The 15630-nt window shown below is 37.6% G+C and overlaps 1 protein-coding gene across 3 annotated transcripts in view; it reads right to left on the bottom strand.

The window, feature by feature from the left end:
* Srgap1 (SLIT-ROBO Rho GTPase activating protein 1) overlaps nucleotides 1-15630 on the bottom strand; it is a 270652-nt gene that overhangs the window by 136628 nt on the left and 118394 nt on the right. For all 3 annotated transcript variants that reach the window (XM_074083816.1, XM_074083818.1, XM_074083817.1), the window contains exons 2-3: nucleotides 7365-7560; nucleotides 2817-2979 (exon numbers count right to left, since the gene is read on the bottom strand). In XM_074083816.1, coding sequence (XP_073939917.1) covers nucleotides 2817-2979; nucleotides 7365-7560 — 359 coding nt within the window. The remainder of the gene's footprint in view (nucleotides 1-2816; nucleotides 2980-7364; nucleotides 7561-15630) is intronic.

The raw sequence follows: 15630 nt of genomic DNA, 5'->3' as shown, positions 1-15630 counted from the left end.
CAATAACAAAGATGGAAAGGTGAGGTGTGTAGTCTGCTGTTTTCCCTTGAGGAAGGTAGAATTTGATACCCATGGTTGCAAGGACTGGTACCTTCTCTGCTGGACAGCAAAAGTTAAGAGAGAGAAAACTGTTCAGGAAGCATGAGTTATTCCCTCACTAATATCAAAGTTAACAGGAATACACTGCATGTACTTTGAGCCTTGAAAATCTGAAAACAGGAATGCTAGATAGCCAACACACAGACAGTGTTTCCTATCCCTCTATTTACTGTGCATTCCCCAGATCCTTTTTCAACAGCCAGGAACTCATGAGCCCCAACTACTGGGAATATTGGCTGCTGACTGTTGAAACTCACAGCTGATTCCTCTCTGGGAATAACCCTTGGGAATTACCCTCTGCCATGGGAGCTGCCTCTCCCAAGGTTTCTTATCTCTTCCTCCAAAAGTAGTCCAGATCCAATGACTGCAAAACAAAGACCAGGCCTCCTTGCCTGGATATGAGACAATGCCAAAGGCCAAGGACCATAAGAGCCTCAGAGCTCCCACTGTTTCGGCCTCTCACCCTGTCCAATTTTGCCTCATTTATTCCTTTGATGAGTAGAAAATATTCTCCTGAATTATCTCCCAAGACCATACGCAGGGAAGCAGAAGAGCTGGGATTCAAATCCAAATCCATTTGACTCTCATCCCTAGGTTTCTATCAACTTTACCAAGCCCTTGACTTTGATTTACAAAATGCAAATCCTGAGCTCAGTGTGGTGGCCCAAGCCTATAATCACAATTACTTGGGAGACAGAGAAAGGAAGGACCTGAGTCCAAGGTTGGTCTGGGTAAAAACATAAGATCCTATCTGAAAAATAACAACAACAAAAAAAATGGCTAGAGACACAACTCAAGTGGTAGAACACTTGCCTAGCAAATGCAAGTTTCTGAGTTCAAACCCCAGTTCTTCCAAAAACACAAATACAACCCTTACATCTTAGTGACTCAGGGCCTTGCCCTTGCTTGGCAAGCATGCCACCACTTGAGTCACATCTCTAGTCCACATCTTAGTGATTCTTATTTGATCTTTTAGCCTAGCTTCACATCCCACAACTCACTCCCATACAGCCCTTGTCCAGTCACATCAAACTCTTTCCTTTACCTGCATGCATGCCTTCGCTTTCTTTAGAAGAGCTCTTTGTCATTGCTTCATGAATGCCTCCTCCTCCTAAAGCTTCACTTCAAGTGTTCCCACTTGTGACAAGCATTTCCTACCCCCTAAGTAACACTAAGTCCAGCCTTCGGCTCCCTCAGCAGGCTGTGCATCTCCTTAGCCTGTTAATTCTTAATTACAGTGATGAGCTCCTTACAGGCAAGGGCATGTCTTTTAACTCTGCTTCGCCAGTCAGGCATTTTTAAAGATGCTTTGTTAAATGGATGAATAAATGAGCTCTATTGAGGTGCAGGTCCTAGAGGCCCCTGGCCGAACTGTTGCCAGCGTCCTCATGGCTGGGAAGCATCTTTTAGCACCATCCAAATTTGGATAATCCACAGCCTCCTTGAGCATGAGAGCTGGTCTTCTTCATTTTTGTAGCTTTTCTGACACCTAACATCACATCTCCTGCTTACCAGAGATGCTCACAGAAACCTGCCAACTTAAATGAGGTGTCTGCAGAAGGCACTCTGCATAAGAAAATTACTTCATTTTCACACCATAAACTATATTTTTAAAGTGCTACTATTTTTTCTTAATTAATATGCTCCTTAGTTCCAATTTATAAAAAATTCAGCTTTGTTTGAAACACTTTTTTTCCTACATCATAGAGCACAAGATGACTTTGAGTTTACTAAATTCCTTTTCTAGATCAGAAATCAAATCTAATGTGCATACATCAAACACGACTAAGAAGTTTTGCAGCTGGTTTGCTTAACACTGCGTCTTTGTTTAAAGAGGCCCCTCTGAAACATAAATATATCATTAATCTACAGGGTGGTTCCCTGCCCCCCTTTTTGAAAGTGATGACTGCTTACTGAAGAATGGTTCAGGTATAAATATAGGCACTAAACACGATTAGCACAAAACAAGGAGGGTTGGGGGATTCTTGCCCCACTGACATGAAAACCGAAAGTCAGTATTACTAAGCAAGTAGCTGCATTCCCCACACAGGACATTTTGTTATTGTTCTGGGCAAAAATGTCCAAACAACAACAAAAAATTTTTTTGCTGAGGCTGGTAATGATGATAAAAACCTTAAAAGAGCTCAGTTCTTTTTTTTTTTTTGGATTTGGGAAGGAGGAAGCTCTCTTGTGTGTAAGGAGCTGAATTTTCTGGGCTCTGTGTAATTTTTTTCACATCGCTCTCTCACAGCCTCCACTGTTGGTCTGGTGGGAGGAAGAAAAGTTGTGATAACGTTTTCCTGAGAGAGCAGCACTCGTGGTAATCTTGTTCTTCACAAGTCTCATCATGTGTGAGCCCAAAAGACAGAATCTGAGGCTCTTCCTCTCTTGTCTGACTTTTAATAAGTGCAGCCAGCAGTTCCTAAGGACAGAGGTGCAATTTGCAGGTATCTCTTTTTCAAAGTTTTGCTCACGATGTCCAGGTCTCAGTCCAGTACTTTACTGGATATAAATAAGAACATTTAGCATACAATATTACATGCTAAACACACTCATGTTATATACACACATTCTGTAAGGATACCTGATTAGGTTTAGTGTGTTATTCTGTGGGTACAAAATTCATTCCTTTATTTTTTTCAGATGCCATTCTCTGTCCTTGGTTATAGGCAAGTGGCGGTCAGCAATCACAGAAGGGCAGGATTTATGGGGCATACCTTTTTGAACATCCTGGTAGAATCCTCACTGATCTGCATAAACCGCATAATCACATTGTTCAGGTAGATATCACTCAGGGTGGCATGGTCTTTGCTTTCTCTCCTCACTTGGTTCAGAAGCAAATACCAGCAGTTCACTGGAGACAGCAGGTTCTGGTCCTTCCTGAGAAGTGCAGAAGGACAGAGTTACATCAATTTCAAAGCTGCCTCAATCAACTCAGTGACGTCATCCAAGCAGATTTAGGAGCCACAGCAGGTGGGTACTGTCGCTGTTCTTGCTCTGAGCATTTCTTAGATCTGAACAGTCCGCCTGTGTACAGTTCAGAGCCAGCAACTTGCCAGGCTTGGAAGGAAAACTTGCACCAAGAACATCTGTGAAAAGCCACACTCCTGACGAGGGATGCGGGACCCTGAAGTCCACAGTGCTCAGCAGCCCTCAGGTTTAAACACCCCACTGAAGATCTATGTTTACATAAAAATCTATTGACTACTGTCTCACAGACAGACTGTGGTTTGCCACTGCACACAAAGTGTGCTTTGAATGTTCAGTCTGCTGCTGGAAAAGAAATTTGGCCAGTTATGCTTTCCATGGAATACAAATTTGAGGGTTATTTATTAATCCCCTGACACATAACCTCCAGCCTACAGAAAGTGTTTCTGGGGAGTCCGAACTTTATAGTATTGTCTCAAGGCTCATGAATAGAACTAAGAACTTTGCTGGCTTATGACTTGTCACATGTCCTGTTCAAACCCATTAAACTATTTTAGATTTGTAACTGCTCCTGGCTTTATTCTAGATAATAAAGCTAAATATGACTACGAGTCACGAAAGGAGACATTTTTAATAATCTCAAAGAAAAAACTACAAACAAAAACTTTGAGCAACTAAAATGTCACTGCTTAAAAAAAAAATCAAAGTACCTTTTTTTAACTTTAAAAATTAACTGTAAAATGGCAAAATGGCAGAGCATTTATCCTAACTCAGGGACACAGAGCTATCTAAATCAGATGTGTTATTTTATTATTCATGAACATTTTTGACCCTGAATATTTTTAAGTTAGGAAAGAAATGATTAAGTGGAGTTTTTCTGCCATTTTGCCTCTCAGATTTCAGATTTAATACTGCACTGAATCTCTGGAGGCTGAGGCAGGAGAATTGTGAGTTTAGGGTCAGACTGGTCTTCACAAAAAGACTCTGCCTCAGAAAATATAAAACAAAATTGCATTGAATCAAAACTCTCTCTAGAAGAAAAAGGAAGAGGAGAGTGAGGCCGAAATGAACATGGAGAAGAAATGCCTGATCTAGGCTTCTATCACTGATGCCCCTGACAGCAGCCCCCCTCTTCCAAAGGCACATTCAAATTATACCCTCCACCTAGGGGGACTCCCCCCTCCTTTTTTCTCAAAACCATCAAACAAGGAGCAGTGGTTCCATGGCAAGTGATCAGAGCCTTCCTATTGTTACCTTAGTTATATCAATTTTTATGTGTCTTTTATCTTGAAGTATCTCATCAATTCCTTGGGAATATTTCATATATCTTTGTATCTTTAGTGCCTTGGCCCATTTTGTAAGCATTAAATAAGTTTCATTGACTGGACACCTTATTATTATTGCTTGTTACTGTCAGTAGAAGAAATCATAATAATATCAATAATAAAAATAGCAACTATCATTTACTGAGTAAGAAGTAGTACACAGGTCAGGATGGCTCTTATTCTAGCTACCGCCTATTGGGTATATGGTCCTAGAAAAATTGTTTGAACCTCTCTGTACCTCAGTGACTTTATTTTAACCAGAACTCACCTCTTAAGATTATTACAAGGATGATTTGAGTTAATATGCATATTTGCATGCTTACAATAATGTCTTGAGCACATAGCAAGTGCTATATAAAGTCAGCTGCTTTTGTCCAGGGACTACTCTAAAGACTTGATATTAACTCTACTTAATACTTCCCACAGTCATTTTAAGGCAGGGATTCTTTGTGTCCTTTCTATCAATAAGAAGAAGCTTAGCAAGGCACAGTGGTTTGATAAAAACCAAAGCAAGTGTCAGAACAAATCTTTGTGTCCAGGGAGGTGGATCCAAGCCTTACTCTTTCTATTAAGCAATGGCAACTTTAGGCCAAGGATTGTTCTACACAATAAACATCCCAACACTAAAGAGCAGACTCCAGAGTCCAAATCAAATGACTGGTAAATTTAATGTGTTAAAGATACAGTGCTGGTTTGGTAGAGGGGAAAAGTAATACTGTATGTGTATACCAAGCCAGCAATCAGTCATAACAACTACTTTGCCATTCCCTAATCATAAGACCCCATTTTACATGTTAGGAACCAAGGCTCAGAGGGGATATGTAACTTGCCAGAAGTTACACAGTATAGTCATTATTCAAACCCTGTGCTGGCGATTTAATAAAGCCTGTGTTTGAGTTATTCCTAACCCTGGTTTATCCTTCCCACAGACTTATTATCCATTTCATCTTCAGTTCCACATTCAATAACAAACTTACTCAAGTCAAAGATAATTCCTACCTGCTTATCATTTGAAGAAAACTATCAAACAAACCTGCAGATAAAGAGTAGGCGCCCACCAATATTTTTAGTTTACAACTTAAATATAGACACAGAAGAAGACACTAAACCATGAGTGGATGGTTTACTTATTTGCAATTGCCTTTTAGAAGGGACAGTCACTATAAATGTGAATATAATACTGGTTCTATTCTCCTCTTTCCAGCTTCAGTCTCTGTAGTACATTTGACATGTCATCACCCTGGGAATCATCTTTAAAATTTATTTCTATGCTGGACTCAAAGCAGAGATTAAAGTCATTGAAAAAAGAAGGGAAGAAAAGAGACAAATGAATTACTTATCCAGAATAGCTTCACAATTTGCTTCTGCAAAAGTACCCCACCCTACTTTTTATGTAGGCTCCAAGGTCAGGGAGGGTTGTAAAATGGAACTGCAGAGTCAGCAGTGAAGAAAAAGCATGGTTCTCAGCAGCCCCTTCTAGGACCTTGTGCAGGGATGATGGTTTTCGATTTTACCACTTCACTGGGGGCGAGAGCTCTTCTGTGGTCCCGGAATGCAGAAGGGCTGGAGGTGGAAAAGCCCTCAGTGCTTTTCTGACAGACTTCACCTTCTGTCTCCATGTGCAATTACTGGGTAGTACTACTGTCACTTACATGTTCACCTTTCTCTTCCTTTTTTGGCTCCTGTGAATTTCTCTTATTTTCTTGTGAGTTTAGTTACACATTTACAAAGGTGTCTATTATATTTTAACCAGCATTTCTGGAAGTTTTGTGGTATAGGTGTTTGTCATATTATCTGGCCCACTGACTTTGCAGAAATAAAAGTCTGTGCTGCCTTTTTACTATTTTCCAAATAGGTTTATCCTCTCTACCTTCAGAATGGCTACTTTACCATCACTGTGAAAGCCCTCCTGTGTTCTTCCTTCCCTTACTGTATGTTTCTCAAGTTCACAATCCTACTTCTGGATTTTGTCATCATTTTAAAACTCAGGAGTGGGCAGGTCACCCTTCTACTTAAAATTCTCCAAAGGTTTCTCATGTCTGCAGGACAAAGTCAAAACTACCCAGGAGATGTATAAGAAACCATGATCTGCTCCAATTTACGCCAGTAGCCACACAAGTCACCCACTTACTGCTAACTCCCACAGAACTACTTTCTGTTCTGCAAACCTGATGTCTACCCCTTCCCTTCTGGCCCCTTATCCATAAAGTACTGCTTGACTGGAGTATCCTCCTGGGCTCCCTTTACTGGCCAACTGGTCTTCAGTTCTCTGGTTAGGTATCATTTCTTCCAGGACCTTCCCTTCCCATCATGACTGAATGTATTTCAGTCATGTCTGCCCATGGCACCCCATGCTTATCCCTGACTCACCTTGTATATTCTACTGGAGTTGTCTGCTGTCTTGTCTCTCTTTGATGCCAAGATTTAAATTATAAAGCAAATTTCATTAACAGAATAACCTGTATGTATTTCTTAAACAAATGAAGTACAATTAATGCTGAGGTTTAATTATGCTCATTCATAAGTGTTTGACTAAGCCTTTGTTTTAAATCAGTTTCAATGGCAATGACCACAAACATGCTGGGTAAAGGACAGAGAGTGTTAAACTCAAGCATCTGTTATTGCTTGTTTTCATGAAAAATCACTATAGAAATCTAGAAGTCTTTGCTCTAAGCAGCTATTTTAAATTTAGCCTTTCAAATGTCTACCTGGGTTTGATAGTAATTCAACTTTCTGTAATTAAGAATTTTACAAACATGTTTTCTCTTCTTACATATATGAACTTATCCATAAATATATTTGTATTGGTAACAGGAAAATCTCCAAAGAATACCATTAGTTTAAAATATGATAAATTAATACCCATAAACTAAAAATGCAGAGGATTTAAAAAAAAAATAGGGAACTGCCCACCAGTAGCTTCTCAGATGAAAATGGAAAAACCTAGAATAAGGGCTGGTGAAAAGGCAGGGTATCACTGTGGACAGTGCATTTGAGGGAAGGCTCTCTTACTTGTACTGTTGATGGTCCTTAGTGCTTCTTGTTTTTGCCATGAACCTTTCGGCCAACTTTTCTAGGTTCCGAGAATATTCCGTCTCAATTTCAGCTTTTTTCCGAAAGAAATCTTGCAGATCCTGGAGAAGCTGGACTCGCATCTCCGTTTGCTGCTCAAGGCATTTTTGTTGTTCTACCAATTGAGCTCGAATTTCTAAGGAAAGAACAGAATCCATTTGATGATTTCATGAAAATTATTGAAATGTACTTGTGTGTGCAAGACATAAGGAATGAATCCTATTATATATTTAGCTCTGTTTTATACATATATATAAACATATATATATATATATATATTTCTGCTGACCCTTTAAAAGAATGAGATGAGACTCAAGAAGGAATGTAATGAATTAGAATAGAAATATGGATCACACATGTAATGCCACAAACATGCATGGAGTTATGAAGGAAAATGATTAAAGTCTTTTAGATAACAATTCAGAACCTGGGACATCTTTGGTAGCTGAGTACATTGTAATTTATTCAACAGCATTTTACTTCAACTATCTCTTTTGAGTTTAAATAGGAAAGAAATGGCGTAATTTCTTCCAGAGTTTTGAGTACTACACATTTGCCAGTTGGCACATACAAAGACGACATGTGGTAATTTTTATTTAGTGCATAAATTTCTTATTTGTAGAGCACATAGCTTCAGGGTTTATAGGAGTGCCATGCCTAAAAATAACTTTTTTCTATATCCAAATAATCCATTCATTGTATGGCAACCCTCAGATTTCACCTAATTATTCTGTTCTGTTGGCCTTCACTTTGTGTACATTGTTCAAACTAACACCCTTATCGACACACATAATCCTGAAAGAATCCTTTGACAATTTTAATATATCAGGAACATGAAGGTTAGTCATTTACTGATGTAGCAAAAGCACAAAGCAAAAATGTGGCATGCAAAAATATTTATAAGTGACTGTTACAAAGAAACATGTGTGTTTTGGAAAATGAGATACAGTAACTACTAACTACTGGCTTGTTTTTGTTCTAAGATCCAGGACAAAGATCCAAAGACAAGAATATTCTTAGTGGATAACTTTATTTCATCTTCCCAAGTGTCAATACATACATTCTCAAGGAGGGTGCTGAATCAAATTCAGTGGAAATAGAATAAATTAGTGTTCAAATAACACTTCTTCTATTTCTTCCTGTGATTTTTCTTTGGTAAGAAGGCCTGAGTTGTTGCAGATATGCACAAATTTGACCCTGTTAATTCAAGCTCACCAATAGCAGGGTGTTCAAGTTCAGAGTGAAGGAGATGGCCAGGAAATTTCCTGAACTTAATATCTAATTATAATTCAGTGTTTACTACTCTACGAGGAATTACTAGCATTGCCCGCCATTGTACAATGATTAAATTGAAGTTTAAGGAGAATAGATACTTTATCTAAGAATTTCAGGTAGTGGTATTCCCCAGGGACAGCCAACCTTGTTCTGTCAGTCTGGCTAAGCAAATACTTCCCGCCCTCCTTCTCCCCATCAAACATGTGTGAGCAGCTATCCTATGGGCTGGCCTATATCCTGGGAAAGAGGACACAAGATTCTTGACCTTGGTAAGATAATGCTCCAGGAAATGCTGTTTCTGGGGGGTCTCATGTCCTCTCTTGGCTTCCCCACTTCTGGATTGAGGGATCCTCTTACTAACTTCACAGAAGTGTGGCGGACCAGTGTGAACACAGAATCATAGGCTTTTAACTACCACGAACACCATCTGGTTTTTAGCCAATCAAAGTGTTTTCCAATACAGCATTTTAATCAGCATATCTGCCAAACTCTTTCTTCCAAAAATACACAGCTATTTTTGTTTCATGAAGGAAAAAAAAAATCAAGGGTGGGGGTATTTCTCATTCAGAAATTCCAGTAAGTCTTTTGAAATGAAGTAATTTTTGCACATCTTGCTGTGCTAAGAGAAAATAAATCAAGCATCTTAGCCTATCAACTAGTTTTTTCTGTGTGTTTGTGTTTAAGTTGCCTAATTCCAAATAGGAAATAAAACTGGCTGAAAGAACAAATCTCAAATCTCATTAAAGGTACACAAAAAGCACCAGGACTTTCTCTTCAAATATTTTCTGCTTGCTTCTACCAGGATTTTAAATGAAGAACTAGGGAGTTCTGAGGATGACTGGGCTGAGACAACTAAAATGTCTTGAAAAATCATGAAACTTATTTCTATACCAAGGATGGCAAGTTCCCTCCCACCCCAGATATTTTGACAGGCCTATTAAGGCCATTCCTGTTAAGAGTTCTTGGATCAGTATTCATCTGGGTCATTTTTTTTTTCCACACTCAGGTTTGTTTTAGTTTAGCTGGACAAATACTGCACTCCCATTCTGTGTACGGCAGAATGCCAGACCCTGGAGATATGAAACTTTGTCAGATTCAGCAACTTTATTAAGGTAGTCACCCCTATCCTGCTAATAGCAATACACTGTGACCAGGGCTATAATAAGGGGACACTATGGAAATAAGAGTGGAAACTGACTCCGAATAGGAGAATTTATAAGAAATAATGCCCTGAAGGGTAAGTAGGTTACAAGATACACAGCTGTAACCATCAAGAAAGTGAAAAGGTACTCCACAGAGTGAGAGAATATGTTTGCAAATCGTATCTGATAAGAGATTTGTATTTAAAGTACACAGTCTTAAACCAAATAATAAAAATAAAAGAAAATGAATTTTAAAAACGGGCAAAGGATCTCAACAGATTTTTCTCCCAAGAAAATATACAAATAGCCAATAGTATATGTAAAGTAGCAGTGTCTTAGCCATCAGGGAGAGGTGACTCCAAAGCACAATGGATAGAACTTCATACTCACTTCATGGCTATAATAAAAAAGATAGAAATTGGAAACCTCTTACATTGCTGGTAGGAATATTCACATTGAGATTTCACATTGAAAAACATTCTGGCAACTCCTGACAAGGTTACACATGGAGCTATTAGATAATTCAACATTTCTACTGCTAAGAGAAATGAAAGCGTATTTTCATACAAAAACTTGTATACAAATGTGTATTATTCATAATAGTTGGAAAGTGGGACAACACAAATGTTTATCAATTAATGAAGAGATAAAGTGTGTTTTGGCTATACAATGGAGTATTGTCTAACCATAGAAAGTACTGATTTATGTTACAACATGGATGAACCTTCAAAATATAACCTTAGTATTATAACACTCTCTCTTTAAAGTCTAGATAATGTATGATTCCATATATGTGAAATGTCCAGAATGGACCAATTCATAGAGAGGGAAGGTAAATTAGTGTTGCCTAGGGTTGGGGAACTTGGAGGGAAGTGGTAAGTAAATGTTAATGGGCATGGGGTTTCTTTTTAGAGTGATGGAAATGATTTAAAATTGAGTATGGTGATAGTTATAAAACTTTCTGGATATACTAAAAAAGTCACTGAGTTTATAAATTGTATGATATATAAATTATATCTCAAAATAGCTACTATATATTTTTTAAAAGATAGCCATAAGATAATTCCAAGAAATTTCAGTTATTGATGCCTTTCTAACTACCGATAATAAAAACAGTAATAATATACAACAACTTACATTTTCATGCATAGTACTTTTTTGGTATTTTTTTGTCAAGTTAGACTCTATATACATGTGCACACATACACACACACACATTCTTTAAAATGATGTCTGCATAAAATGACTCTTGCCTCAATCTTTTCATTTTCTCCTGAATATATTCATAAGCCAGACAGTGAATTTGCTTACTGGCTAGCATCATCTGCACATTAATTGCTACAATTTCTAACACTACAGAAAAGTTTTACTAATAGAATATGAGGAGGGCTTATTACCATGGCTCTCCTATAACTGCATAAAACAGCACATTTTAGGTGGAAGAATGTGACCCCTGAGCCAGCTCTAGGCAGTCATTATTCAAATCTAGGTCAGGAAGAACTAAATAATCATAATGGCTGTTTTAATGGGGGCTAAAATTTACTATTTTTTTTAATGATAGTTATTTCATTTCTGTTCTACCAGAGCATCAAACAGAATAATCAGCATCAATAATCAAACAAGAACAAAACATAAAGAGTTTGCTTTCAAACAACTGTAATTAATTTGTAAAAAGAAAAAATATAGATCCTCTAAGCTATAAAAATCTGACTAACATTTACCAGATAAAATGAAATTGGCCAGAAATGGAGGAAATGAAGTTTCTTGCTATTGCTCTGATAAGAGGAAGTCCTAACTCTTAAAATAAATTTGTGCAAACCACAGGCTAATATAAATCCCATGGAAAGACTGATCCAGACTGAACTCTTTCTCTACTATGTTACTGCATGCCTAGGACTAGGGCATAAAACTGATAGACTGGTCTGATACTCATGATCACCTAGCAAATAATAATATAATAATAGTTCTAAAGCATCACAGGCCATGTCAGTTACTTTGTTTTCTCATTTGTTCATTTATTTTTCTTGTACCAAAAGAGTTTACATTCTGTTAAGAAATATTAGGACCTTTATCTAAAGGATATAAGGAATTTTTTTTCAAACAGGGGAGAGCCACTGGAACACCTTCAAAAGAATAACAACCCAATGAGGCTCTAATTGGTTCTATTGACTATTTACGTGCTCATTGCTTATATGAATATTTATACAACCTGGTGACTGCTGATTAACTAAACACCAGGTGCATATTTTGTAAAATATACTCTTTAGAATGAAAATACAGAATAGAAAAAAATCTATAAAACTGAGCTTGATTTTTTTTAAAGTTAATTGCCTGAATAAGCAAAGGCTATTTCTCTACTTCACTGGAATGCTGAAAGATTTATGCTTCTTGTACAACACTGCACAGAAATTAGGTAATAGCAGAATAAATTCAGGTTTAAGTTACAGTGTCACCTATTACAAGTCATGTGACATGGGGCAAGTTACTTAATCTCTCAAAGTTTTGTTGTATATAATAATCATCCCCACATCATAAGACTGTGGTGAGAATTAAATTTGATGATATAAGGCCAAGTGTTATATATATACAAAACAAAACAAAAAAAGGGCTGGAGGTATAGTTTGGGAGGTAGAGCACTTGTCTAGAATGTGTAAGGCCTTGGGTTTAATCTCCAGAATCTAAAAAAAAAAAAAAAGAAAAAAACCAAACCATCAAAAATAAATAAACAATACATATGTGTAAAGCAGGGTGCATCTATAAACCTAAGAAACAGCTGGACATATTACTAGCAGTGGCAACAGGTTTTCATTAGAATAATACTTACTATTTCCCTGAGCTCTACCCTCATTGAGGAGACACAGGCACAGACAATGAGAACTACAGCCCTCCACTGTCTTCATGTAGAAATGTGAAAGAGCAATGAGAAGTGTGGAGAGGGACTGTCCATGCTGGGCAAAGAGGCAAGCACAAAGAAGGGGATCTGAGATTGGCTTGTCAGAAGTTTGCGGCCAGACATGTGGGAGAAGAGCATTCTAGGCTGAGGATGACAGGAAAGGAGGACAGCTATCAGTGCATCTCTGTTGCTGAAATCTACAGTGGTGACAGATGTAGTTGCAGGCTAAGTCAGAAAAAGACTCAATGTGGCATGCTAAGGAGTAAAACTTTATTTCATAGGTCATTGTTCCAAATTGGCTTGATGATAAAAACCACCTTGGGTCCTCACTAAAAATATCTGTGTCCAGGTGGCATATTTTGTTTTTGTTGGTATAGTAGTACCTGGAGTGGAGGATTCCTAGTAAGTCCCCAGGGACATCTTTTCACCAGGCAACTTTTGGAAACTCCAAATGGAAGAAACTGTACAATTCTGAGCAAGAAAGTGATCAGATTTTCATTCCAGAAAATAACACAAATACATATAAATAGATAAATAAATAAATGAAATGTTAATCAGCCTGTATCTCATGAAATAGTTTCCTTTGTAAGTTTATGGTTGCCCATTCAAATGATGAATCAGTGGCCTAAACAAACTCCCACCAACCAAAACAATGCTCACAGTAATAAATGGTATCCATGATTTCCCCTAAGCCTCCTATTATTTTCATTATTTATGAATCACTTGTTTCTGCCTTCTGGTGTGGAACTAATGAGTACTGTATTTCCATTTGGTTTGTTGTGGGGGGAGAGGTAGAAGCTGATTTTTCATTTAGATTATAGAGAAATCTGAAGTGCTATTCTACCTGATACGTAGCCATCAGTCACGCTGAGCACTGCAAATATTACTAGCTCAAATGGAGATGTGCAGTAATGTAAAACACACACTAGATTCCAAAATCTTAGTGTGATTAAAAGAAAATCATAAAAGGTCTCAATATTTTTATGTTAATGAATGTTGAAATTATGAAATCCTGGATATACTGTCTGACAAAAGATATTAAAATTAATGCCATCTATCTTCCTGCTTCTTTTTACATTTTAAAATGTAACTATTAAATAACCTAAAATTACCAACATGGCTCTATTGGACAGTGAGTTAGTTTTTCTTAAGTGGAATCTGCAATGTGGAGTTCCATCAGAAAGAGTAGTCTCCTTTTAAATACAAGATTTCAAAGAGATGAGCTAGGAAAATATGTTCCCTTCATATAAAACACTGTTGGTCAACTTTTCCATCACTGTGACAAAATACTTGAGGAAAACAACTTAAAGAAAAAAGGGTATATTTTGGCCCATAGTTTCAGAGGTTTCAGATCATAGTCTCTTGACCTTATTGCTGTGAGCTTGTGTTGATGCAGAACATCATGGTGGGGGGCATATTGTAGAGTAAAGCTGCTTACCTCATGGTAGCCAGAAGTAGAGGGGAGTGGGAGGAGCTAGGGACAAGATATACCTTCCAAGGTATGCTCCCAGTGACCTACTTCCTCCAACTGGGCCTCACTTCCTAATAGGCCATTCAATATGATCATCAATAGGTTAATGGTGAAATTTACGCCTTGTGGATCCAACCACCTCTCAACAGCACCACCAGTTGGGGAACAAGCCTTCAACACATGAGCCTTTTGGGGGGACATTTCATATCCGAACAATAATAAGTACTGTATGGCCCAATTACCACTAAAACTGTAATGAAAAAAGAAAACCACAACTTTTAGATTTGATGGTATAGACTATCCAGGCTAAAGGATGTTTAGGAAAGGAAAGATCATTGGCTCTGGGGTGTCATCATCAGGAATAGTTTCAGAGTGTTGGATCTGCATTGTCTTAAAGAACAGGTAGGAATTTAAAGTCTCTGAAAATTTGGGGGATAGAAATGTAGTTCATTAAATAAACTCCAACTATGTTTTTGATACCTTGGCCCAGAGGCTTAGGTTCTGGGGAAGGAAATCCAGGGTGGCTGGACTAAAAGTAACCTTCCAGGTCACTGCTTCAAAGAAAATACAGTTCCCTAAGATCTTTTTCTACTTTAGAATCGTGATATTGCCAACAATTTAGGCAAACTAAATAGTATAGCAGATCCACATGGAATCAAGTTGTTCTACCCCTTAGCTCTCAGCTACAGTTTCATCCTAGAACTCAAGAGCTGATTAGCACATTTTGGGGAGTTAAGAGAAAAGCCCTCTTTTGAATTAAGGAAGGCAAGAAGCTGTCTTCTCAGTATGGTTAATCCTCACTATTTCTGATTTTAAAGGAAATTTTACAAAATATCTGACAGTTAAAGAGAGGTTGCATTCATTTTTCTAAGTCTATTACAATACCTTCATTTGAAATGGTGTTAAACTCAGTATTATTTTAGAACAAAAGCTTACTACAAAAACATCAGTTTTTGTAGTAAAAAAACATAGATTTTGCAAGCCATAATATTTTGGCCTACCAACATTTTCAGGTAAAAGTATAGAAAACAAATCTGCACTTTTTTCCAAATGAAAGATGCCTAAGGTAAAAGGCAATAAATTGAGGTGATTGGTGATTCAAGGCAACACAGATCAGAATGACCCACAGTGGTGCTGTTATTTAGAAAGTACAAGAGGCAGAGTTTCATTAACTTCCCCATAATTAAGCAAGGACATTTAAGACCTTATTAGTAGATTGATTTTCACTACCAGAAAAAGGCAGTGTGTGGAAATCATTGATTGGTAGAGAATACAAAGATTTACATTTTGGGATGATGGCGTTACTGGCAAAATGTCCAGAATATCCTCTAAAATTGACTTTTTCTGTGTAACTCAACGTGGAGTCTATGGAGTACGCGGAGTAGCTTACATATATTTCTAACTTTTAAGAATGGAAAACTTTAA

This window comes from Castor canadensis, chromosome 8 (genome assembly GCF_047511655.1).
Source record: "Castor canadensis chromosome 8, mCasCan1.hap1v2, whole genome shotgun sequence".
Classification (NCBI taxonomy): domain Eukaryota; kingdom Metazoa; phylum Chordata; class Mammalia; order Rodentia; family Castoridae; genus Castor; species Castor canadensis.
Note: the sequence above shows the minus strand (reverse complement) of the source record. Positions and strands in the feature narration are given on the sequence as shown.